The sequence below is a fragment of the Rattus rattus genome, chromosome 9, assembly GCF_011064425.1.
Source record: "Rattus rattus isolate New Zealand chromosome 9, Rrattus_CSIRO_v1, whole genome shotgun sequence".
Taxonomy (NCBI): Eukaryota; Metazoa; Chordata; class Mammalia; order Rodentia; family Muridae; genus Rattus; species Rattus rattus.
In genome coordinates this window covers 2,284,617-2,309,364 of record NC_046162.1, presented here as the reverse complement: position 1 = coordinate 2,309,364, position 24,748 = coordinate 2,284,617, and the positions used below count along the sequence as shown (strand labels likewise).

The 24,748-nt window shown below is 47.9% G+C and overlaps 2 protein-coding genes across 4 annotated transcripts in view; one reads left to right on the top strand and one right to left on the bottom strand.

The window, feature by feature from the left end:
* Nucleotides 1–16,659, bottom strand: part of Ift140 (intraflagellar transport 140) — a 77,176-nt gene extending 60,517 nt beyond the window's left edge. Inside the window, exons 1-11 of one of the 2 annotated variants that reach the window (XM_032914329.1) lie at nucleotides 16,458–16,659; nucleotides 14,953–15,174; nucleotides 11,198–11,319; nucleotides 10,930–11,072; nucleotides 7,729–7,904; nucleotides 4,846–4,937; nucleotides 4,132–4,238; nucleotides 3,322–3,467; nucleotides 1,388–1,591; nucleotides 987–1,059; nucleotides 330–421 (exon numbers count right to left, since the gene is read on the bottom strand). In XM_032914329.1, coding sequence (XP_032770220.1) covers nucleotides 330–421; nucleotides 987–1,059; nucleotides 1,388–1,591; nucleotides 3,322–3,467; nucleotides 4,132–4,238; nucleotides 4,846–4,937; nucleotides 7,729–7,904; nucleotides 10,930–11,072; nucleotides 11,198–11,319; nucleotides 14,953–15,174; nucleotides 16,458–16,604 — 1,524 coding nt within the window. In that variant the 5' untranslated portion in view covers nucleotides 16,605–16,659. The remainder of the gene's footprint in view (nucleotides 1–329; nucleotides 422–986; nucleotides 1,060–1,387; nucleotides 1,592–3,321; nucleotides 3,468–4,131; nucleotides 4,239–4,845; nucleotides 4,938–7,728; nucleotides 7,905–10,929; nucleotides 11,073–11,197; nucleotides 11,320–14,952; nucleotides 15,175–16,457) is intronic. The other variant, XM_032914328.1, reaches the window with a different exon arrangement.
* A 3,082-nt stretch (nucleotides 16,660–19,741) lies between these two features.
* Nucleotides 19,742–24,748, top strand: part of Cramp1 (cramped chromatin regulator homolog 1) — a 45,917-nt gene continuing 40,910 nt past the window's right edge. The window contains exons 1-2 of one of the 2 annotated variants that reach the window (XM_032912010.1): nucleotides 19,742–20,021; nucleotides 21,562–21,899. In XM_032912010.1, coding sequence (XP_032767901.1) covers nucleotides 21,563–21,899 — 337 coding nt within the window. In that variant the 5' untranslated portion in view covers nucleotides 19,742–20,021; nucleotide 21,562. The other variant, XM_032912009.1, reaches the window with a different exon arrangement.

Here is a 24,748-nt window from a genome sequence, read left to right as displayed (position 1 = left end):
CTACTGTCTGTTGGGTTATATTTCTATTTCTTCTAAACACCACATGTCCTTTTATGTGTCTGCTTATCAAAACACCCTCTCACCTTTGGGCCCCAACAAAATGTCATTTGACATAACTGACTTTCCAAAGAAACCACAAGTTATCACCTCGCCCTCTCTCATCTCATCCACAGCTGACGCTCCATTCGAGTCTGCTAAAGCCAGAGTGCGCAGCCGTGGGTGGGTAGGCTACCCCGGAGCATGTATTTTGCAGTGAGCCAGCCAATGGAAAGACAGCATTGTAAATGTGGCTGTAACTTTGTCGTCACACTCACTGTCGAGTCACTCACCTGCCAGGTGCGGACTTGGAGTCGGTTTGGCTCCACAGTGTAAATGCTTTCCTCGTGCATGGCTAGCACCGACGTTTCACACAGGAATGTCCCTGAAATGAAAGAGGAGCATGAAAACAGCAGCAGCCTGGGACAAGTCCCCTGCGTGGAATCCCTAGTCGGCCTGGTCTCGTGGTAACATGACACTATCTTACCTGAATCCTGTACAGAGTTCCAGAATAAAAAAAAAAAAGTACAAACTCTAAAAATGTAAAGCCAAGAAATATGAAGAAACAATTAAAGAGAAGGAAAAGACACAAGGGAACATCCGCTCTGAACACAGGGAACTATGGAGGGCTCTAGAGCCCTAGGCCTGATCTGGGAGACTCAACACACCACCCACCTGCTTATCAACCTTATTTCCTCTTCCCCTGGTTGAAGGTGTCCCCAGGAGCTCAACACCTAGGACATTATCATGCCTGATATGCACCAGCCCACATCATGAGGAACTTTGGAGGCTTCGTGCCCCAGCCAAAGGTGCTGAGGAGCATATCAGTCAGGGAGGTTGGCAACACACACGACGGTTAGCACCTGCTATTCTGTCATCCCTGAGACAGAGGAGCTCATCCTTGCTCCTTAGGACTCACAGGTCAGAGGAGCAGCAGAGCAGATTCTAACCTGCATTGCGTAAGGTGGATCCTGAAGGTTCAAAGATCGCCACCTGTTTTCCATTCCAGACAGCCACAGCATCCTAAAGAAAAGGATGTCAGAAGGCAGAGGTGAGAAGTAGGATACAGACCAGACCCCGCTGCGTGTCTCCAAAGCCTGCCCTCTTCCTGCATCACTGAGGCTTACCATGCTGTCAGCCTGATGTCAGGTCCCTGAGTCTTCCAGGGTACAGGTTAGACCCAAAATGCCTGGGTGCTTTTACTGTTTTCTTTATACATACGATGGTCATTCAGGATGGTAATGGGAACAGCTTAAGCTGTCTCTATGTCCCCTTGCTATTCTGAATTACCCTAATGCCCCAGCAGGCAGAAGACCCTTACGTGACACCCACAGGCCCCCTGTGCAGTCACCTTGGTGGCGAACACTCCACTGATGTGCATGTCGGTGCGCAGGCTGTGCGTGCTCCCCGTGGACAGGAACGACACGTTGACTAGGCTCGGGGAGATCTGCACGGCGGCCACTTGCTGGTGGAAGTGTGACGACATGGCTTGCTCACTGAGGATGGACACGGAGTCGGAGGTGCTCACCGCCAGCAGGTTCTTCCTGGAGCCCCACTTCAGTACCGTGTAGGGAGAATCGAACGCATAAGCAAAGCAGGGAGACACGGGCAGGAAGTATATCAATGCCCCCTATGAGCGCCCACAGCCACTTCTTGTTATTTTAAAAATTCTTAAAAAGGTAAAATATATACGTTGTAGAAAAATTTTTAAATACTGATAGATGTGAGTTGTGACCTGGCAGGCAGACATCTTTGTAGCTGTCCTACCAAACGTCTGCTCTAACCAGGGCATCTGCTAGAAATTTGTCATTCTGATTATAACATATTCATATATATTTTCTATGAATTTATAGGAAATTTATACCATTAAATTATCCAGCTTTCTTCTGCTGGTGAGAAATATTAGTATTCTAGCTTCAAGTCTATCTTGTCCAGTTTTCAACAAATACTTAAGAGTAACACATCAGAATATGGCTGAAGAAGAGGGGCCAGGTAGCTGGGAAGGGATCCAGATGATGCTGGACTCAGCAAGACTTCACAGAGGCTCTACTAATGTGCTCATTCCCACAAGCGTCCTACTGGAATATTAGAAGGTGTGGTGCCTCTGTCTCTTCAGACAGAGTGACAGCAAAGTGACAAATTAACAACAACGTGCTTCCAAGAGACGAAGCACACGTCCATACAAAACCTGTACACAAACATTCCTAACAGCTTCATCCCTAACAGCACCAAAGTGGGAAAAACCCCGAACGCCAGTCAGCTGCGTAACAGAAAAACTCCACTTCACCCATACAACAGGATACTCAACCACAGAAAGGAACACTGACACCTGGGTGACATAAAAGAAGCCCCAGGCCAGCAAAGAAGACACATCCATCCACCCACCCACCTACCCAGCCACCCACTCATCCATCATCCATCCATCCACCCACCCACCCAGCCACCTACTCATCCATCATCCATCCACCCACCCACCCACCCACCCACCCACCCACCCACCCACCCAGCCACCCACTCATCCATCATCCATCCATCCACCCACCCACCCATCTAGATTTTTGAGATAAAGTCTCTCTTCACAGCCCTGTTGTCTTGGAACTCAGAGACCCACTCCTCTGCCTCCTGGTTAAAGGTACTGGGGTTAAGGCCGGATCCACTTTGCTTTATTTTCTATGAAATGTCCGGCGCAGACCAATCCAGTCACAGTGTGTATTACTGGCTATGGAAGGCTGGGAGAAGGAAAGTAGAGGAGTGGTATGGATTTCTTTTGAGAGTGATTAAAATGTTTTAAGGTTTACTGTAAAGAAAAAAAATTTGTGATGAAGGCTGGCAAAACTCTGTGAACATACTAAAAACACTGGGCATGTAACTTGTATCTTGATGAAGCTGTTTTAAACATATTTATATATGATTATGTGTGTGTGTGTGTGTGTGTGTGTGTGTGTGTGTGTGTGTGTGTGTGTAGAGACAGAGGGATTGGTAAATAGACTGACACATATTATAATACATCCAAAATCCCTTATCTGCAATACTGAAATCAAAGGACATTTAAAATTTATTCTTTTCTTTTGAGACAGGGTCTTAGCATATAACCTGGGCTGATCGTTTTTTGAACTCAAGATCTGGCTCAGTTCCTAAGCATTAGGAACATATCTTCCTGATTTCTTGTTGGTGTTATTCTTCTGATGTAACTGGGTGATGAAAACATGCTCCGAGTTAGTTGTGGTCTCTTTGGTACAGCAGACAGTGAGTGCGTCAAGTGTGATACGGAACTGAACGCTGCACCTTTATCTGTGTGATGTTTCCTTCAAGCTCAGTAGGTGTCTGAAGGGCCCACATGTCCTTGCCCTCCGCCCCACGGCCACTTGGGGACACTGGCACTTTCTTCCACATGGCTACTCGTCCTTTATGGGTACCAGCTGCCAGGAGACCTACAGGTAAAAGCAAAGCATGTGTTAGTCGGGTTGAGAAAGACTTATAAGGTGGTGGTCATGAATGCTGTGCTCCAAGCTGCCTCACTAAGGCTGCTTCCCCAGAGCCCCCACTGGTGCTCAGTGGCTCTCTGGTTCATCTCCTGACTTCCTGTCTGTGTATCGGCACGCGTGTACATTTGTATACCTTCACTGCTGCACAAACATGACCCACACCAACCCAGGGAGGGAGGGGCATCAACCCATAACCCATAACATCAGTGTCAGTCTTATGGTTTTACTGAGTCAGGGTTTCTCTGTGTAGCCCTGGCTGTCCTGGAACTTGTTTTGTAGACCAGGCTGGCCTTTAACTCAGCCTCACAAATGCAGAGGGGGTATACCACCACCGCTTGGCATCTTTCTTTTTCTTTCTTTCCTTTTTTAAAATAGTATTTCACTTTTTAGCTTTTGCTGTCCTGAAACCTAAAACATAGACCAGGCTGGGCTTGAACTCACAGCGATCCACCTGCCTCTGCCTTCTGAGCACTGGGACTGAAGGTCTACGCCACAATACCCAGCTTTCATTTTTGAATAAGCTCTACATACCTCCATAACTTTTTTCTTGACACAGTGCTTCAAGTGGTTTCTATTTTTTTTTTTTTCATGTCAGACCAAGAAATGTTACCTTTGGCTTTACAGTAACACACAGAGTTTATATTCTCTCCCTTTTCAAAGCCAAACTTCTCCTGTAGACTCAGTATGTAATTCTCTCCCCGTTCTAAGTCCCAGAACCTGCAATGGAAGAGGAAAAGTGTTGGGAAGGGTGATATTAGTGTCCTCCTGATCTGAGGGCTGTTTGTACCAAGCCTGGGAAAACATAGAGCTGTGCACCACAGACTCCTAATACCAAAAGGAACTTGATGCTATACTGTTACAAGGCTAGTCATCTTTAAACATGACTGTAGAGGAAGGCGAGAACACAGGAGTCCCAGCTACACGGCAACAGTGAACATTACGCTGGACTGAGAGGCCAAAAAGAGTGCTGTGTTTCTATGCTAATCTTAAGAAACCATGCAGAACTAGGTTTGGCAGGGTATACTGTAGTCCTAGCTACTTGAGAACAGAGGCAGGAGCATTGCTGGGCACCAACATAAGCAACGTAAACAGCAGCAACAAAACTCTATGTCAAAAACAAATTTCTTCCAAACCAGGCAATGTGACTGCAAGGGCGGTGCATATCATGGTCATCCTGCTGAAGGCATAGGGAAGGCAGGGACGACAGCCAGAATAGGTGAGGTCTAATACGTGAGAACTCATCACAGTATACATATTCTGGGTGTCTATTGAAAGAATCTGTTCCTGACAGGATTTTCCAGAGTCTGTGAGGACAACTTCTCACCTGAGCACAGGTTCCCCAATAGCTGTCACAAGAAGACTGCCCTCTATCAGAGTGATATCTGCCCGGCGGCCTGTCTTCCCACTCAACTTTACCTGTATGAGGAGAAAGGCAACTTGAAAGAAGCACCTGCTCTCAGAGGTGCCTGAAGAGACCGTGCTAGCCTGGCATCTGGCCTTCGGTGACATCACTGAGACGCACGGAGGGGCAGCCACACAGGGCAAACAGTGGAAGTGGGAAGGTGGCCTAATTTTTAAGGGGCTGTGCAGTGGTAATTATGGAATTTTGGTTCCTTTAAAAAGCACAGAAACATTATAAGAACATGCTTTCATTTTAATCCCAGGGGTGGGATATGGGGCTGTCCTCAGCATATTTTGCCTCATGATATTCTCTGCAATTGTGTGACCTTTGGAATTCTGGGAACTTTTCAGAGGCTATATAAACGCTAATGCCCCAGTAGGCGGGGTGGCTGGCTGGCTGCAGTTTGTAGCTGTGGTCACAGAAGAAACAAAAGGAAAAAAAAAATTAGATTCAGGGATTTTCTTAATCCATCTCTCTTCTCTATCCTTGCTTCTCTCCAATCTAGTGTTAGGGGGTGAAATGGGATAAAGGGTGGGAAAGACCAGACACAGGGTTGGTCTGGAGAGATGGCTCAGCAGTTAGGAGCATTGACTGCTCTTCCGGAGGACCAGGTTTGATTCTCAGCCCCCACGTGGCTGTTCACAACTGCCTGTATTACCAGTCTCAGGGGACCCGACAACCTCTTCTGGCTTCAGTGGGCACCAGGCACACTCATGGTACACAGACATCCATGCAAGCAAAACACCCATACACATAAAATAAAATAAAAATTCTGAAAGGATTTTTTTAACAGACATATAGGCTGAAGCAAACAGCAACTTACACATGAAGCGATCTCCAACCGAGTGCACTGTGGGCATTCCAGAGTGCATATCAGGCACGCTGGCGCTCCTCGTTCTGTCATGACTATGCTTTGGGGAAGGTCTCCCATCCTCACTGTTTGCAGAAAGTAAACTTTCCCAGAGTCCAACCAGTAAGGAGCTAATCAGGCACCAACTACCTATGTGACTGTATGTGCAAGGAGGGCCTTTAGAAGGTCATTAAGGGGTAACTAAGGGTGGACTCAGACCTTAGGACCAGATACAGCAGCCAACTCATGATCACACTCTCCCTCAAACTCATGTGTTCTTTCTCCTTCTCTCTAGACTCCGTACAAGGACACAGGGAGGCCACTCGATGCAATCCAGAAAGCTGTTTCTCAACCAGAACTGACCAGGTAGCCAGGCTGTGGTGGCACGCACCTAGCATTCAGGAGGCAGAGACAGGTAGATGTCTAGTTCAAGGCTAGCCTGGTCTACTAAGGAAGTTCCAGGACAGCCAGGGCTACACAGAGAAACCCTGTCTTGTCAAGTTGGCTCAACTGACTAAGACCCCAGGTCCATGCAACTCATGGAATTTACAGCTGCTGTTATAGGAAACAATGGACTCTCCAACCTAGAAGAATACCTTTATGGAAAGTTCAGCATTCTCTATAGTTCACAGACTCTTTTTTTTTTTTTTTCTTTTCTTTTTTTCGGAGCTGGGGACCGAACCCAGGGCCTTGCGCTTGCTAGGCAAGCACTCTACCACTGAGCTAAATCCCCAACCCTAGTTCACAGACTCTTATAGATCAAGGGACCAGCTGGGCATTCTGGCTTACATCTGTAATCTCAGAATTTAATAAACTAAGGCAGGAGGATTAGGAGTTCAAGGTGAGCCTTGGCTACGTAGCAAGTTCCAGGCCAATGTGGCACATGAGGCCTTATCTCAAAACAAAACAAAACAATAGTCAAATAAGCTAATCTGCCACTCCATGCCCCCCCAAAAAAGGGGGAAAACCCAAACAAACAAACAACGAACCTAACCAAAACCCAAAAAACTGATAAAAGAAACAATAGGGGGCTAGAAATATGGCTCAACAGGTAAGAGCACCGACTACTCTTCCAGAGAACTTGTGTTCGACTCCCAGAACCCATTTGGTAGCTCATAACTCCAGTTTCATGAGATTCAACACCCTCTTCTGGCATGTATGTGGTGTACAGACATGCACACTGGCAAAACACTTACACATACTTTAAAGTGGAGGGGGTGGAAGGGCTAACGGGCAGCCAGCAGCAGAGCTCTCACATGAACTGTACAGGAACACAGGTGGCCTTTATCCAGGAGCTTGTGGTGGTCCCGCACGCCTTCCTAGTGGACCTCTTAACATGCAGAAGGTCTCAGAGCTAACGACACAGCTCTATTTCCTACATCAACATCCTGGTGTCTTAAAAACATTACAGTTGAGCAAGGTAACCATCATTTGCTCATTGTGTAAAACCAAGTGAATGCCTATGGTGGCAAACAGTGGGTGTGAAGGACCATTTTGCTGAAGTGACAGTGCATCGGACACTGGGCAATGCCACCCCCTGCTCTGGGCCAATGAAAGTGTCCTCAGAGCATTGTCTAGAAAGTGGGAACCATGTCTCCTCATCCAGCTCTGTTGTGGAAGCCCAATGATAGGCTGAAGCTGAATTCTCTGATTGAGAAGGGCACAGACTAGAAGCAAGCCAGGCAACCTAGGCAAACCGGATCCTGTCCATACCTGTTCAGAGATACCAGAAAAATCTCTTTTTCCATGCTTATATCAAATGGCCTAGAGTGAAAAGGGACACTGATCAGCTCTGTTAGCTGCTCTATCTTGCAAGTGATAGGGAGCCATTGATCTTGCTAACCAAGATTGGAAAGACAGTCAAAGTAGGCAAGAAAACATGGTCCCAGGTCTTTGAGTTTATCTCAGCATCTAGGCTAGCCCAGGCTATCCCTGCACCTTGCTCCTTTACCTACCTTCATGACTTCTTCAGCTTCCCCCTCAGGATTCACCACATACAGAGACAGGAGAAGGTTCTGTGTGACCACAACCAGTGCCTCTCTCTTCTCGATGTAGAACAGGGTCTGGATAGAGCTGTCCGTGGATGCCACCTGAGCAGTCTTGCCCTTTTCATCCACATAGTGCACTGTCCCTAGGGAGAGAGGTGGCTCTGGTCATCTATCTTCCAGTGATTCCCACGAGCAGCTGTTCCTATTTCCTTAAGGATGCTCTGACAGTACGTCTCTCATCTTTATAAGAACTTAAGGCATTTGCCACAACGTCTCTCAGGCTACCACCTCTGAAGAGATGTGCTTTCCTGCTTGGGCTGTCTGTCTGTGTGATTCCTTCTCCACTACTCTCTTGGGAGGTACCAAGTAGCATCCAGACATCTGATTCTATAGCTTTGTAGCTGGTCCATCATCTCTACTCAGTAGCTGGAGGTCTGTTTGTTTATTATTTATTTTATGTGTATGGGTGTGTTGCCTGCATGTACATATGTGTACCACATTCATGCAGTGACCACAGAGACCATCAGATTCCCATTGGACTGGAATTAAAGATGGTTTTGAGCTACCATGTAGGTGCTGAGGGTCAAACCTGGGTCCTCTGGAAGAGCAGCCAGAGTTCTTAACCACTGAGCCATCTCTCCAGCCCTAAAGATTTATTTGTACAGGTATTTTATATATATGGGCATTTGGTGTGCATGCATGTCTGCACTCCAGAGGAGGACACTGGAGCCCATTATAGATGGTTGTGAGCCACCATGTGGTTGCCGAGAACTGAACTCAGGACCTCTGGAGCCATGGTATCATCTCTCCAGTCTTCGTCTTTTTTTTTTGGAGCTGAGGACCGAACCCTGAGCCTTGTGCTTGCTAGGCAAGCGCTCTATCACTGAGCTAAATCCCCAACCCCTCCAGTCTTCTTTAGGAGTATTTATACGGTCCCCATCCTGAGACCCTCAGTGATGACTCTCCTCTCTGTCCCCAGGTCCCGTGCCATTGGGTATTTGCCATCATTTCCTTCTTTTGCCCTCCCACGCTCCTTAGCATCTACACTTCAGGAGTCAGTGGCACTGCAGTGGCCTCCTCTTCCGGCCCGGCCCTGAACTACCACTTCACCATGAGTCAGCGACATCTGGTCTGCCTCCTTTGTTTCTTCTCAGGTGTCTGAGTAATGGATGTGTTCTCAGAGTCTCTGGCTCTTTTCTGAAGTTCCTGAGGGGACCTTCTTGTCCTCTGGCCTCATTTTATTCTTCATGAAATACTTGAGTTCTTGTTAAGTGGGGAAGTTCACGATCATCTAAGCTAATTTTAACAGTTAATATTTAATAAGCAGAGATTATGGAGCAGGTCTTTTACAGACAAGACAGCAGACACTAACATAATCCCCATTTTCTACAGAGGGAAATTAAAACACATAGAACTTATGCCCTAAAGCCCTCATCTTGGGGATCTAGATTTAGATCCTCCATAGCTCTGTTCACATCCTCCTCCAGGTTACCAGCATCAGTCTGTCCATCTCAGCCCTCCTTCCTATGCCCTTCTCTCTAGCCCATGGTGACTAGATATTCCCTCTGGGACTTCCTCAGCTGCCCCACTACACTGGCTCTATCTCTTTATTCTCTAAAACAAAAGATTTCTCCTATATTCAAAAGTTATAAACCCTAGGAACTCTTCCAACACCAGCAGACTCCCTTCTCAAACCCTGTCACCTCCTGTGGTTCTTATTTCCTGGGCCTCTGCCAGGCACTGCTGTTGACGTTTGGTCTGTTGTTACATTTTGTAATGGTAAATTCTGTACCCGAAGGTCTACTTGCCTATGAGAGAATTCTCATGTTTACCAACTTTTGCTGTGCAAACCTTGCTCCTTAATTTAAAACTATTGGCTAATAAAGATGCCTAAACCTATAGCTGGGCAGAAGAGAGGTATTGGGGCTTCAGTTCCTGGGCTTAGGGTCTGAGGAGGGAGCATAAGGAGAGGGAGGGGGAGGAGGAGGGCATCATGGGAAGAGATGGACCATGAGTACATGGCCAGGAGAAACAGCAAACATTTGGGGTACACTGCTGGGGAGGTAGCCAGCAATTAGAGAAATAGACTGGGGATCATGTGCTTAGAAAAATTAACTGTCGGGGTTGGGGATTTAGCTCAGTGGTAGAGTGCTTCCCTAGCATGCGCAAGGCCCTGAGTTCGTCCCCAGCTCCGAAAAAAAAAAGAAAAAGAAAAAGTAACTGTCAAAGCCAAATAAAGTAACCGTAGTCTGAGCCTCATTCATTCGTAAGCTAGACAAGAATATGATTAAATGAGTTCAACTACACCCCACATAAGACTGTTTCTCTTTCTCGTTAGCGTCAGGGTGCATTTGTTTCAGCCCTGGCTGGGACTCCTGTCTCCTGCTTACTATACGGAGAATAAGTGATATTACAATCACCAGTCAGTTAGCGTGGTAGTAGAGCTGTAGTCTCTGCCCTGAGGAAGCTGAGGCAAGAGGGTAGCCATGACTTTACGATCAGACTAGGCAAAAACAAAACACCCCCCCCCGCAACACACAAAATAGGAAAAAATACAATCAACAGATGGTGCTTAACAGTACCCACTGTGTGGTGGTGGTGCACGCCTTTAATCTCTGCACCTGAGACTTGAGAGGCAGAGGCAGTCTGGTCTACACAGCACGATCCAGGCCTGCCAGGGGTATATAGTAGTAAGATCCTGTCTCAAAAAACAAATGACTCCCCCACCCACAACCAAACCAAAACTGATGGGAAAGAACAAAAATGAGTTAAACCAAAATCCTAAAAACTTCCTCATGAGTCAGGCATAGTTGGTGTATGCTTGAAATCCCAACGTTTAGGAGACTTTGGCAGAGCGAAGGTCATAAATTAGAGGCAAGCCCACACTACATAAAAAAGACCCTATCTCAAAACAAAGAAAAGCCCAAACAAAATAAGACTTCTTTAGGAAAACCCCTCAACCCAAATTAAGATGGCCTGTCCTCATGTCTGCTAGAGCAAAGCACAGCAACATCTAAGCAGGAGAGCATCTTGAGCAAGCCCAGCATCCAAACATCCATGCACTGAAGTCAGCCTTCCTTTTACACAGCAGCGCTGCTGTGCCTAAAACCCAGGCCAGGCCTCCCTCACTCTCTTTCATTTCTACAATTACCATCCCAAGTTGCTCACCATCCATGAGACTGACAAAGAAAGACAGCCCCTCTTGAGACCCCGTCTTCAGGAAACTTCCAAAGCTGCTTTTTCTCCAGTTAAACATGTCCAGGGCTTTCTCATCCCCACTTACTGCTGCCTTTGCCAACTGAACCAGATCCCTAAGAGTAAAGAATATAGCAGTCAAGATTCCCAGAATAACTTGGGGCTGGGTCCACATGGGTCAGGAGCCCACCCCCAGGATGAAGGGAGACACACACCAAACTACATGGGGCTGCATACTTACTCCCCAGGAGGGGGGAGCCGGAAGATGCAATGGGTGAGCGGTTTCCCATATTCATGTTTCAGGAGTGGTGTCCCCTGTACTCGGCCTCGTTGGTCCAATCTCCACAAGAGCAGGACCCCGAGCTGCAAGAGGCCAACAACATGTGTGAGGAATATCTCCCTACAGAAAGTTCCCTACTTGGAAGTGAACAGAAGTGGAGAAGCAAAATACTTGTGATTTTTCATTCAAGAAAATTACTGTACTACGAGTGCACTATGGAAATGCTAAACTATGCAAAATTCTGGAATTACAACTCTTATCTGAGGCCCCTCCTCTATGTCACTTCTAGAGATAGCAACTGTCCTGTGCTTAGAATAAACTGCTAACTGTAGAACAAATTTTGGTTTACAGGAAGATTACAGAGACAGTACAGAGCTCCTATATTTGCTACCACTACTAAACCATAAGAATCAATGAGTTAGGGCTGGGGATCTGGCTCAGTAGTGCACACAAGCCTTGAATTCAGTCTCTAACACAGCAACACCAACAGACACCAAAGCAAGCACTTGCATGGAATTAATGAGCTAGTACTTACATCACGACCAACTATGTCCACACTACTTCATCCTGAGCTCTTCAGTTCCCTTAATATCCCTTTCTGTCTCAGAGACTGCCTAGGACTGAGCATTGAGTTGTCATGTCTTCGTAGGCTCGTGGGAGCTCTCGGGTGATTCTCTCAGGTGTTCCTTGTTGGCCTGGTTTTAAGGGGCTGCTTAGGTACATCGTTCAACTGGGCCTGACACAAGTATTTTGTTTCCCTGGACACTTAGACAAAGCTCACAAGTTCATTGATTGTAAGTTTTCCCTACATACAGCTTAGCAACACCCTCATCGTGGACTCAACCTGGCTTTTACACAGGTTCTTATGAGCTATGTTTTGTTCTGTTTGTTTTCATTTTTCAAGACAGGGCTTTTCTGGGTAGCCCTGGCTTTCCTGGGGCTAGCCCTGCAGACAAGGCTGGCCTCTCCCTCCAAAGTGCTGGGATTAGAGGTGTGCACCTCCACCACCCAGCACCTGATGATCCAATTCTGATCCTCATGTTTAAACGGTAAGAACTTTCTTTCCCCAGCCTGGACAGGAGAGATTTCGATGTACTGCATACATATGGGGTAACAGCACTGTATCAGTGCCCAGTTCCCTGAATGGGAGAGACACTTGGTAGTAATGCAGGACAGGTCTGAGATTTTAGGTGCTGGAGGCCTATGAATTTAGGAATAAAGTTTCATGTATCTATCTCAAATCTACAAATATTCAGGAAAAAAGTGTACACAGGGAGAGAAAAGGTAGACATGTTAGTGTCAATAACCGGTGACACCTATGGGAAGGGTAGACAAATATTCCTGGCAATATTTGTGTGTGTATTTAGACACTCAGGCCTTCAACTTCAGAGGACAGGAAGAGAAAGTCAAGGTGAGGTGGTTCTGGAAAATTCTGCAGGCACTGTATGTAGTTCTCTAAGGCCCTTCACGAACCAAGAAGACATAGGCCAGTGTTGTGGTTTGCCCTGGAGTTATCTGTATTTTGATGCTAATTCCACTGCCCCAAGGCCTGCTGCCTAATCATGTGCTCAGGAATCAGGTGACTTCACCAGAGCCTTCTCCCCATTGAATTTGTAAAGTACAGGTGAGGGGCAGGTACAGGATAGGAGGAGGCCTGTCATTGGAGGAGAAGGAAGGATGGGCGGGAGAGAAGTTTGAAGGAAGAAGAGGAGACTGGAACAGAAAGGAAGAGAGAGGAGAGAGAGGGCAAGAAGTCATGGCAGGTGACGTTAACATTTCGTTCTGTGTATTTACAGGTTGTTATTAATGTTTTTAAGAGATGGATGGTACTGGGCTTTGTTTGTTTAGGTGGGCAATTATATCTTATCAATTGGGTCAAAGGTTATTGTGTTGTGTGTTCTTTCATGTGCAGATTTAAGGATAAGGGAGTGTAGGGCGGCTAGTCTGGGCCAGCACGGAGTTTCGACGTGTGTTTCTGGCATGGTGGCAGCCTGCCTTGGGAATTAGATAGGTAGAGAGATTGCTGCCAGGCTCAGAGAGAGGCCTTTGGCAGTGGGATATGGGATGGAGCAGAGCGGGTGAGATGCTTTGCTGACTGAGACTTAAGATATCCAGCAGACATCTTGGTGCTGTGGTGCTGAACCAAGCAAGGTAAAAGACAACCATACTGTGTTTATTTTTTATATTTTTACAACAGGCCTAGATGTTTACAGAGTCCCTGATAAGGGTGTTGCTAAGCTTTTTGTGAGGAAAACTCTTGCAATCAATGAACTTGTGAGCTTTTTCTAAGTGTCCGGGGGAAAAAAACATACTTATCTCAGGGCAACATAATCTGTGAAATATCTGGAACGATTGTGTTTTCTGGAGTTGCTCACTGGCTTTTCTCACTGATTTGAAGCACACATATACCTCATGTACCTTGTCTTGATGGTCCAGCATCTTTCACAAGTCTTGCTGCACTGTATCATTGAAAATGGCTTCATAGTGCAATGTTTTCCATTATGCTACCCAAGGCCTGAAGTTAGGGGTGGTGGTTTGAATGAGGATGGCTCGTAAGCTCATGTTTGAATGCTTAGTCACCAGGAATGAAACTATGAGAGGATTAGGAGGATTAGGGGGTGTAGCCTCCTTAAAGGAAACGGGTTGCTGGGGGGTGGACTTTGAGGTTTCAAAAGCCCACACCAGGCTCAGTGTGACTCTCTGCTTGCTGCCTGCAGATCATGAAGTGAAGACCTCAGGTACTGCTCCACAGACATGCCTGCCTGTCTCCTATCATGATAGTGAGGAGTAGTAACTCTAAAACTGTAAGCAAGACCTCAATTAATGTTTCATTTCATATGAGTTGCCCTGGCCACGGTGTCTCTTCGTAGCAATAGATCACTGGCTAAAGCCAGGGGCATCACCATACGGTGCTAGGGCTAGCGGTAAGGAGAACTAAACTGCTCGTTTAGCTTCTCTAAAGGCCTGAAAATGAAGTGTGTGGCTGAAGAAGGCAGAGAGGTGGAGGGTGGGCTATGGACTATGGAGTCTTTTCACTCTATGACTGTGCACATTGTCAGATTTCTGCTGTACAGCTGTGAATCAAACCAGGTTTTCTCAGCTCTGGTAGAGGGTCATTCTTGTCATAGGAAATGTCTGGTGTATCGCAGAGCACTGGTAAGCACCACTAACCTTTGCAACAAGGCACGAGAGATTCCCAAGTCTCTCAAAGATGCGAAATTCGCCCGAGGTAAGGAGCCCTGACAAGCTAGACTCCAGGCCACTAAGAATGTATTCATAGAAGTGAGTGATCTTGGAGTGCTACTGACATGCTGGTATCTGGGACACTCACTCTATCTCCATGAGTGCAATCCCATAATATGTTTATTTAAAAATTATAGACAGATCTTTGTCACATGATGGTATCTTAGAATAAACATTTGAAGTTCTGATTCAAATATGAAAAAGAAAAAGAATACATTAAGTTGGGAGAGAATAGGGTATTGGGGACAGAGAATGAACTGGAGGGGAGGGAATGGGGGATAGACTTGATCAGAACACATTGTATGCATGCATTGACATTCCCAGTCAATAAGAAATGAAAGGGGAAAAATCTGCAATTATGTCTGGTGAAACAGCTGAACCCTGAAATCACACATTTCCTCTAACTTGGGTTTTAGCATCTTTCACATGCATCCTATATGCACACACCACAGGGATGGAGATGGTGTACTGACCTTGTCTCCAGATACCAGGCAGCTCCCGCTGGTACTCCAACTGAGGATGGCAATGTCAGTCGTATGTGGCAGGGGCACCGTGTGCTGCTCCTTGTCCTGCTTATTAAACATTATCACTTCTCCAGTTTCCCAGCCAACAGCCAGGATAAGCCTTGTTGGGTGCCAGCATAGCGAAGTGGCCTGGAAGGACCTCTCAATGTGGGTGTCAGGCACGGGCTCACCCTATGTGGGACAAGAAGTAAAACCCCCCATTGTAGACAGTGGTAGATACATCAAGACACTGTCTAACGCATAAAACTCACATCGGTACAACATGCATGTGGTTACTAGAGGCTAATGATGGGTATCTCCCCATCATTCTCAATTAGAAAATTCCTGGGAGCAGAAGAGACAGCTTCAGCTCAGCACTGAAGAGTTCTTGCTGTTCTTCCAGAGGACCCGAGTTCAGTTCCCGGCATCCATGTCAGATGGCTCACACCAACTAACTCCAGATCCAGCAATCTGATGTCCTCTTCTAGCATCCAAGGGTCTTGGCACATATGTGTGCTCACATACACAAAATAAATAAACATGCTTTAAAAGATTACTTATCACGTGTGTACATGTGCATGCATGTGTGTGCTAAGACAGGTGTGGAAACTTGAGAGAAATGGTTCTCCCCTTCCATCATGTGGACACTGCAGACTGAACTCAGGCCACCGGACTTGGCGGTAAGTGCCTTCACTCAGGAGCCATCTCATCAGCTCACTGGTTTCTGAGACAGTCTCTCGCTTGAGTCTGGAGCTTACTGCCTCAGCTAGGCTGGGTGGCAGCTCTTTGTCCTGCTTTAGAGGTTCAAGAGTGTGCTGAGATCTGAGCCCCTGTGCTGTACATGCCTTCTCCAACTCCTCTTAGTGATCTGACCTCCAGGTCTTCCTGATTCAGCCGATGAATATCTTCTTCGGATATTTTGGCCTCTATTGCTGTGAGAAAAAGACTTCCTGCTTTTTTGAAGTAACCTCGCTTGTGGTAACTTGTTACAGCAGCCATGGGAAGCTAGTATAATCAGGAAGGGTCAGCGTGGGCCTAGAGAGATGGCTTAGTGCTCCAGAGCACTTACTGACACAATGGTTCACGAGCATGTACAACTCCACTTCCAGTGGATCCGATGCCTTCCTCTGACCTTGAAGACATGCACCTGGTATGCTTACGCACACGCAGGCGGAAGACTCATACATGCAACATAAATAAATCTAAAAGAACCCAAAGGGCCAACATAAAGAGTTGAAGAAGGCATGAAGGACCCAGGGGGTCAGATTTAAGTGTGCTCTTGAACCTCCGTGGCAGGGGATGAAAGAACTGCCAGACACCAGGGCTTTGGTGCTTAGGAATAACTGGCCCTTGGACGAACCGATTCAGAGGTCTCTTGAGCTAAGCTATGCTGCCTCCTGGCCTCTATGACTCGGGAGGAGAAAAGAGCACAAGGGTCAGGAGCTGCTGAAGTCAATGTCGCTCCAAGGACTCACTTGTTCAAGGTAGATGTCTACGTTGCCTCCAGAAGATGGGCTTACAGATGCCACTGCCAGGAATGGGTGGGTGGGGTGCCAGGTGATGTGAGAGGGAGAGCTGGATGCATCTGGAGCTTTGATTCGGTGGTCAAAATACAGTGCCATGGTGATGCACAGACTTAGTCAAGGATGAGACCTGCAGAGCGGGGGAAACCAACTAAGAATGACAGCGTATAGAATTACAAAAGGGAAGCACACTTACAAAGACACAAAGCAGCTTGACGTGTTTCTTAAGTGAATTTATTTGTTAGAGATCTCTATTAAGGAGAAATATAAAATTAGAAGCAAAGGCTTGAACTTGGAATGACCCAATGTGTGCTGGAAAAGAAGTCAAATTCTTTGCTAAGAGAGAACTAAACGGAATAGAATGAGCAAGTACTAAACGGGGGTTTCAAATAATTCTTGATCATTCTCATTCCAGACAAGATAAGCATGGGTTCAATTTCTACGGACACCCTCAAAGACAAAGCTGAAACTAGAGAAAAGCAAACTGCCCATAAAATATCTGTACAGAGAAAAAACAGCATTCAACTTCACAGAAACCAAAACGCACAAGAATGTCCGCTAGCTATGACTTATAGGTGGCAGAGGACAGTCAGGATCACAAAGCCACAGTGACTGGGGAGATGCTGCATTTGATTTGACACATGGGTTTGAAAGATGGTTCTGTGGTTAAGAGAGTCTTCCAGGTGACGTGAGTTCAGTTCCCAGCACTCGCATCAGGCAGTTCACAGCTGCCTAGAACTGCAGTTCCTCTGGGACCTGATGCCACACTGGCCTCTGCAGACTGCACACAGACATTAGAAATAAGGCAAATATGGTGGCACAAGCTTTCAATCCCAGCACATAAGAAGCCGAGATCCCTATGTGCTTGAGGAAATATGGTCTACTACAGTGAGTTCCAGGCAGCCAAGGATACACAGTGAGACCTTGACTCAAAAAAAAAAAAAAAAACTTATTTTTTTTTAAAAAAGTGCTACCTGACACTTTAGTATTTCCATTTTTTTCCCCCCCGGAGCTGGGGACTGAACCCAGGGCCTTGCGCTCCCTAGGCAAGCGCTCTACCGCTGAGCTAAATCCCCAACCCCAGTATTTCCATTTTTATACAATGTTCTAATTGTCTGTTTTCTCCTCACTTGTGCTTAAGGTTTTTTCTTTTCTTTTCTTTTTTTAGGAGCTGGGGACCGAGCTACCACTGAGCTAAATCCCCAATCCTGTGCTTAAGGTTTTTTATTGTTCATTTGTTTTGTTTTGTTTTGTCTTTCAAGGCAAGATTTCTGTTTAGCCCTGACTGTCCTAGAACTTGCTCTGTAGCCCAGGCTGGCCTCAAATTCACAAAGATCTGCCTGCCTCTGCCTCCCAAGTGCTGGGATTAAACGTGTGAAGCACTACTGACCAGAACTCTTAAGTTTTAAAATGAGAATTAGCCAAATAATTAAAAAGTTATTAAATAAAATTTAAAAGGCAGATGTTCACAATAAAATAGTTATTTGAAAATCTGTTAATGGCCTTCTTCAGGAACAAGTTTCAAGTATGGAGGCCCTAAAGCAAGAAAAAGGCAATTTCACTTTTTCCAGTCAATTGATCCTCATTTTTATAGTTGTCATTCATTTTCAGAGGTAAGTGGCTCCATCAAGCCAACTCTTAGGAAAGCTAGTTAAACTCATTATGCCAAGGAGTCATACTAACAATTAAAGACAAGTTACAACTGTCAGAGACTCTCAGGAATAAGAGGATGGGTTCTAGAGTAGCCTTTCAGGGTAGTGACCAATGATCTAAAGTCTAGCTCTCTAGGCCAGAATAAGGTCACTAGCTGCATCATGTAAACATTATTGAAGGGCTGTGTAGTTCAAGGTGGTCCAGTCAGATCATGCTATTTTCATAAGCCACCCGAAAATTAACCAAGTCACGGATTTTGGCTTTCTTGTCTTCCCCCAACTTCAAACTAAATGCATGCAGAGGTACCCACGCGGCAACTCAAAAGTCCAGCAGGGGGCTCTAGGACTGGGCAGAGAGAATTCCTGTGAAGCCAGCACAGAGAGGAATCGAAAGGGTCCTGGCAGGTCATCTCTAGGCCTCAGGCCGATCCTGAAGGACTCTATCCCACCCCCAGCCACTCCCCACTCCAGCCCCAGACCCCTTTGCACCTCAGGTATAGGCGTCTAACTTCCGCAGATTCCCTGTGCCTCCGTGTTGCCCAGACAACGCCGCTACAGAAAGTGGAAGCAGGTTCAGGGACAGCCGCGCCTACGATGGCTCCCAAAAAGACGACTGGCGACTAGAGGCGCAAAGAGCCGAAGACAGTCGGTCCTTCCCGGCGCAGCTCTGAGTCTCAGGCCCGCCTCAGGACCACAGTTTGGCCTTCTTGCTAATGGGTGGGCCAGAACTATCTGCTACTCAGGGCAAGCTGCGTCAAGCCTCCTGATACTTTTATCCTCGAGTTCATCCTGCCCACCCCACCACGCAGGCCATCAGTCGACACCTCGGGGAGCTTAGTTGCATCGACTCGGATGGGAGGGCGCGGCTCGAGAGCTTCTCCGGGAAGTTCTGGGTACCGGACGCCGCCCCGGAGTGTGGCGCGTTGACGCCTCGGGAGACCGCTGCAAGCCGCACTCAGCAGAACCTTGCAGCAGCTAGGGTTCCCTGGGCGACCGTGCGTACTTTAGCCAGCGTTAGCCAACGGCGGGTGTCGCTGGAGAGCAGGCGCAGTAGCACGGTCCACGCCAACGAGCCAAGGGGATAACCAGAGACGGGGACTTTCTGCGAACCGGAATACTCCGTCTCAAATGCCACATGCAAGGATTAGAGTTTTAAAAAAACATTTCCTTATCGTTTCGAACAGGAAAAGTGTTAGTGGGCTGTGCTACGATATATTTATGGTCCTAAACCTGATTTCAGTGTGCATAGTCCCCACCCGAGCTCGCCCGCGCTTCAAGACGCCCCGCTGAGGCGGTGATTTCTTCTCACGCATCCGTCAACACTGTCTCAGCCAATCACAACCAGAACGCTGACCCTATTGGCTGTCGGTTCGCCAATCGGAAGAGACGCACGACCCGCAAGGGCGCGAGGTTGCCGTCACAACACGCCCCACGTTGCGGGCCCGCCCCTGTACACCGTGCGGGCGCGCGCACGTAACGCCTACTGACCAATGGCAGCCTAGCTGGTTGGGCGCGCCCGCAGAAAAGCTGGACGTGCTCGCCTTTTTTTGCGGGACGTTCGCCCCGCCCCGCTCCGGCGCCGACTTCGGGTCCCGGGCGGCCGCCGTAGCCGGAACTGTTTAGAGAGCGCGGCGTCCCGGGTGTGGGAGGGCGAGTGGCGGCAGCACCGGCGCCGTCAGCCCTGTTAGCCGCGCGCCGGTCCACAGAGAGGACTTCGAAGGGAACAGTGCTCGGTGACCGCGTCTGACACACGACTACCAGCCCGGCATCGCGGCCTCGCCGCAGCCGGAGCTGCCCGGCTCCGTCGGTTCTGCGGAGGCCCGGGATCCGGGAGCCAGTCTGCCGAGAAGCGTGGATGAAAAAGGTGACCGCAGGCTGCACTCGGGAGCCTACGGGATCCGCGGAGGGGCCGCGGTATTCGCGGGCTGTGCCGTGTGCAGCCAGCGGTCAGCTCTTTAGGAAGGTGCGAGCTTCTCCCACCCGAAATGGGACAAAGGGTGTGGAGCCGGGACGAGGCCCGCAGTGCCCGCGCCTCCCACGGTCAGGAAGTGACGGGTTTCGGTGACGGACTCCATAGGAGTCCACCGCCGCTGGGGAACGACCGGAATGCGCCTGGGGACACGGCCTGGCGCGCCGGCGAGTGGGTCCTGTTGGACTGATGTATTTTGTTTGGTGGCGCTGGCAGTGCTGGTTCTGGGAATGGGTTTCCGCTCTCTAGCACAATGACAGGGTTTTGGGAACCTTGGTGAGGGGGTTAGAAGTGAATAGATTCGAAGAGAAGTCTTGTGCCATAAAGTCATTTAGCGTGAGTTTGTGTCTTGAGTGGTTCTGTGCCAGAGTTTTCTTAAGGTAGTATATGAAAGATCAGTGCCAAACAGGAAAACTGCACACCATTTTTGGCAGCACCATTTTATGGTGTTACTTCGAGTTTTACATCCCGGTCTTTACCTTCAATCTTTGTGTGTGTGTGTGTGTGTGTGTGTGTGTGTGTGTGTGTGTGTGTGTATTGGTGCCTAGCTCTATCTGGTTTTCTTATTAAATACAATGTTTTCAACAGTTGTGTTGAACCTAGTGTCTGCTGAAGAACGCAGTGTTTCTCTGTCCTGCTTCATCACGTACACAGTCTGTGCTTAAGATGTTGGAATGTACCAGAACTTTAGTTTATTTGAGTATAACTTCTCCTGGCTACAGACAGTTATTATTTTGTTTGTCGATATTTTGTGACAGTGGTAAGAGTTAAAGCAAGAATTTTGTTGTTTACAGTATTGTTTACATAGTTCACTTCCGATTCTTGAAATCCGACTGGAACATAACAGTGTTTGCTGTCACTTTTCCAGTGTTCCCTAACCTACTCCGTGCAACAGGCTTTGTTGAATGAGAGGTGTAGTCAGTTCATCTTCCATCTCCCGCCTGGGAAGGTTCCCGGAGTGCAAGCCTCTCTCTTGCATGCCAGCTTTGGAGGGAGCGGCAGTTTTGGCCCATGGAGCACTAGGGGCTCTGAGGGCAGCGCGGGCCGTTGCAATAGGCAGGTGCGCGGCACGATCGCGCGCGTCTCGGCAGCAGAGGGGAGACCAGGGGCCACGGGCGGTGCGGGGAGCAAGGCGGGCTCAAGCTGGGGGCCATGAGCTGCGGCGCCTTGGGGTAGGTGGCGGGACAGTGAGACCCAAAGCTCAGAGGCCAGGTCATGCTGCCGTGCCTTCCGCAGCTCCGGGCCGTGTTGGTCTACCTGGGTTGGGGGCATCCAAGGGCGGGGCGGGGTCCCGGTCCGGTCGGGCTCAGCACTGTGCGGGCCCTCGGGCGGGCGGCGGGCGGCGCTGGAACAAACAACGGCCGCCATGTTGGGAGGCCGGCGGTAAACTTCTGCCCGCCGCCTGCCTCACCGCTCCCCGTCTCTCTCGCCGCAGGATGACAGTGAAGTTGGGCGACGCCGGCAGCGGGGAGGAAGGGCTAAAGAAGCTGGGCAAGCGGACGGCCGATGAGGAGTCTCTGGACGGAGAGGGGCCCGGCGGTGCGGACGCGGCGGACAGCAGCAGCACAAAGAGGGACGGGCAGACCCCTCGGGCCGCCGGAGCCCCCGCGCCACCCAGAGGGTTGCCGACCCCGTCCCCACCACAGGGCAGCCCCCAGGACCAGCACCATTTCCTAAGGTCCAGCGTGCGACCACAGAGCAAGAGGCCCAGGAAAGACGCACCCTGTGCTGTGGGCAGTGGTGGTGCCAGCGGTTCCGGGACGCGAGGAAAAGGTAGGGACCCTTTCCTGTAGCGTCTGACAAGATCTCCTCGGGTGGCACTTGCAGGGACACGTGCCCCCTTCTACTTCTTGTAGACTGTTGCTTTCCTCTTTATACGGGGCAGTGATTGTCCTTTCTCTTGGCAAGAGAAATAGATTCATGAAGGGTCCCTGACGGTTTTTCACGGATGGTCCTTTTAAATTACCCATAATAGCTCAAGTAAAGGCAGAGAAACTACGTGCTCTATCTCCACACCTCAAGTAGTGGGAAGGAAACAAAGGAACTGGCTTTTGTAAGTTATGGACTGGGGAGGCTGTTGATGGCATGGCAGAGGCTGGCTGCAGTTTATTGTCTTCCACCAAAGGGTTCCTAGCTTGGAAGCATGAAGAACAGAGAAATGGGACCCTTAGAGTTTCTACTGAGGTGTATTTGGTGACACAAAAAGGATCTCCACTTGATGAAATCAACGGTGACCCATCAGGGGCAGCTCTCAGAGCTGTCTTGTGTTGAGACTGTAACTGCTTTCCTGAAGCCTCTTACCAAAGTAAAAACAAATGTGCCACAGTGGGTTCGTCACACGCCTTTATTTCCCTGTCGGCTTTGTCTGTTTATATTTCAGCATCTTGGCTTTTACCTATGCAGGCAATTTGCTCTTACCTTCTTTTCAAACCAAGTTTGCCCCCCACTTCCGCACACCGCCTTTTCAAAGACAAAATCTGCTAGTAGCCCAGGCTGGCCTGGAATTCACTAAGGCCTTGAGCTCATAGTTTTTCTGCCTCAGTTTCCTGAGTGCTAAACCATTACATGCCAAAACCGATCTAATCGATAGTTGGCTTATATAACACTTTTTTTTAAAATAACAAATGGGACATCAGTTTTCAGTGAGTTCTCCATACAGCCAGGCACGAGGATATGCATCTTTAATCCACGCACATGGTAGGCAGAGGCAGGTATATCTCTGAGTCCGAGGCCAGCCTGGTCTACAGAGCAAGGTCTTGACCAGCCAGGACTCCATCGTGAGACTCTGTATTTAAAAAACAAACCCTCAAACATTTATTTATAGCAGCATTTGAACTATTGTAGTTTACCTTTTGTTTCTGTGGGAATATTGATTTAAATTACCAAGATGATCCCGATAGTTTTAAGAAGATAATATTTCAATAGCCAATAGAGAACCTGTATTGAGGGTTTGACACAGACATGTCCCATTAAACTCAATTCTGCCTCGTCCTGATCTGGAGGACCTCATCCAGATTCATGACATGATTCTGAAGTGAGTATGGCAATTAAAGATGTAAGGATGAGGTAACTTTGTATGTTTCCAAAACTAAACGTCGCCTCACATAAATTGATTTAGTATTAGGAAAACGTGAGTTTGCCAAACTTGACTGTTTTGTGAAATCCCTTTTCACCAGAGGATACAGGAGTGCTGAAGCTTTTTGGGTCTGTGCTAACCTCTTTCAACGTCTACAGTGACTTTGGTGGTGGTGGTTCTGAAAGGCTGGCATGTGGACTTTTACCAATACCTCACCTACTGCCACCTTGCCCACTCAGTTCTCTCTGTTCATTCAGATGTGCTTTTCTGTCCAAGATGTACCCACTTGAGAGAAAAGCAACACTAGCAGTTGTTGATGCCTCTTGAAGTTTGGCTGTTGGGAAGAACCCTGTTCCTCTGAGCACTCTGACCTACAAGTAATCTGTACATAGAAGGGAGGGTGCTAAAGCTGGTGTCCAGTGGGTTAGGAAGAGCTGGGAAGTGATGAGAGGCGGTTTGCTTTTGTTCGCACAGGTAGTAGAGGTTCCCGGTTAACTTCTCCCTTAGATCATTGGTGCTTCTGGTTATGATTCTTGTCCACTGTGGTTATAGTAAAGTAAGTTATACTAGTGCTTGGAGGAGGGGAGTGAGAGTCTGTTTCCTCTGCAGCTTCTTTGGCTATGCCTGCCTTCCTGCTAAGCTTCCTTGGTAGCTGCCATCCACTGGTGTGCTGCACAGGCCATTCAGATACACTTCACCATGCCCTGGCCATGCCCAGGCTGGCTTTGGAGAAACTTACTCAGTCATCAATCACTCCGTCCACTGCCCGGAGAGATCAGGTGTGACCACCTGGAGGAACATTTCTCCTACACACTGGAAATCTCCACTTTGGCTGGCTAGCATAGGGTCAGTAAGAAGTGAGGAGTACCTGCATTTTCAGTTGTGACTTGGAAAAAACCATGACTTGCATATTGAAGGAAGCTCACAGCTGAAGCAGTGGCAGTTTCTTTGCTGGTTGACATCCATCTCATTGTGATGGGAGTTTAGAAGGAAAGACTTATGGAGAAGAGGGAGGTGCTCCTTGTCTAGTTATCTCTGCCTAGCTGTGCTTTCTTTTTCAGAGGACAGAAGAGTAGATACTTTGACTTGAATAAAAATTTTTCCAGTATGATTATTGTACATTTTTAATGATAAAGGGAGAGACTTAGTACCCCCACAGCAGGCATTTTTCATCTCTATAACTTTGCTCCTGAATGGCTGTAGATGTTTGTTTATTGTTTCTATCCTAAGCTCACCCGAAATAAAAAGATGACAGATCTGCTTATTCTTCCAGTCCTGCCACGTGCCAGAGACACTGAAGGACCCTTTTGTGACTGAAACCCAGAGTTACTGAGACTGTCCATAAGAACCTGGGTTAGGACCTAGGAGCCCCCTGATGCTCTTCCTTAGTTGACCAGTTTATGGACTGGTGAACTACTGAGTAAAGTGTTCTTTTCTCAGACCCTCAATTTCCTACCTAAAAGAAAAACAAATTGCTAGATATGGTGGCATAGCCTTTAATCCCAGCACTCCAAAGACAGAGGCAGGTAGATTTCTCTGAGTTGAA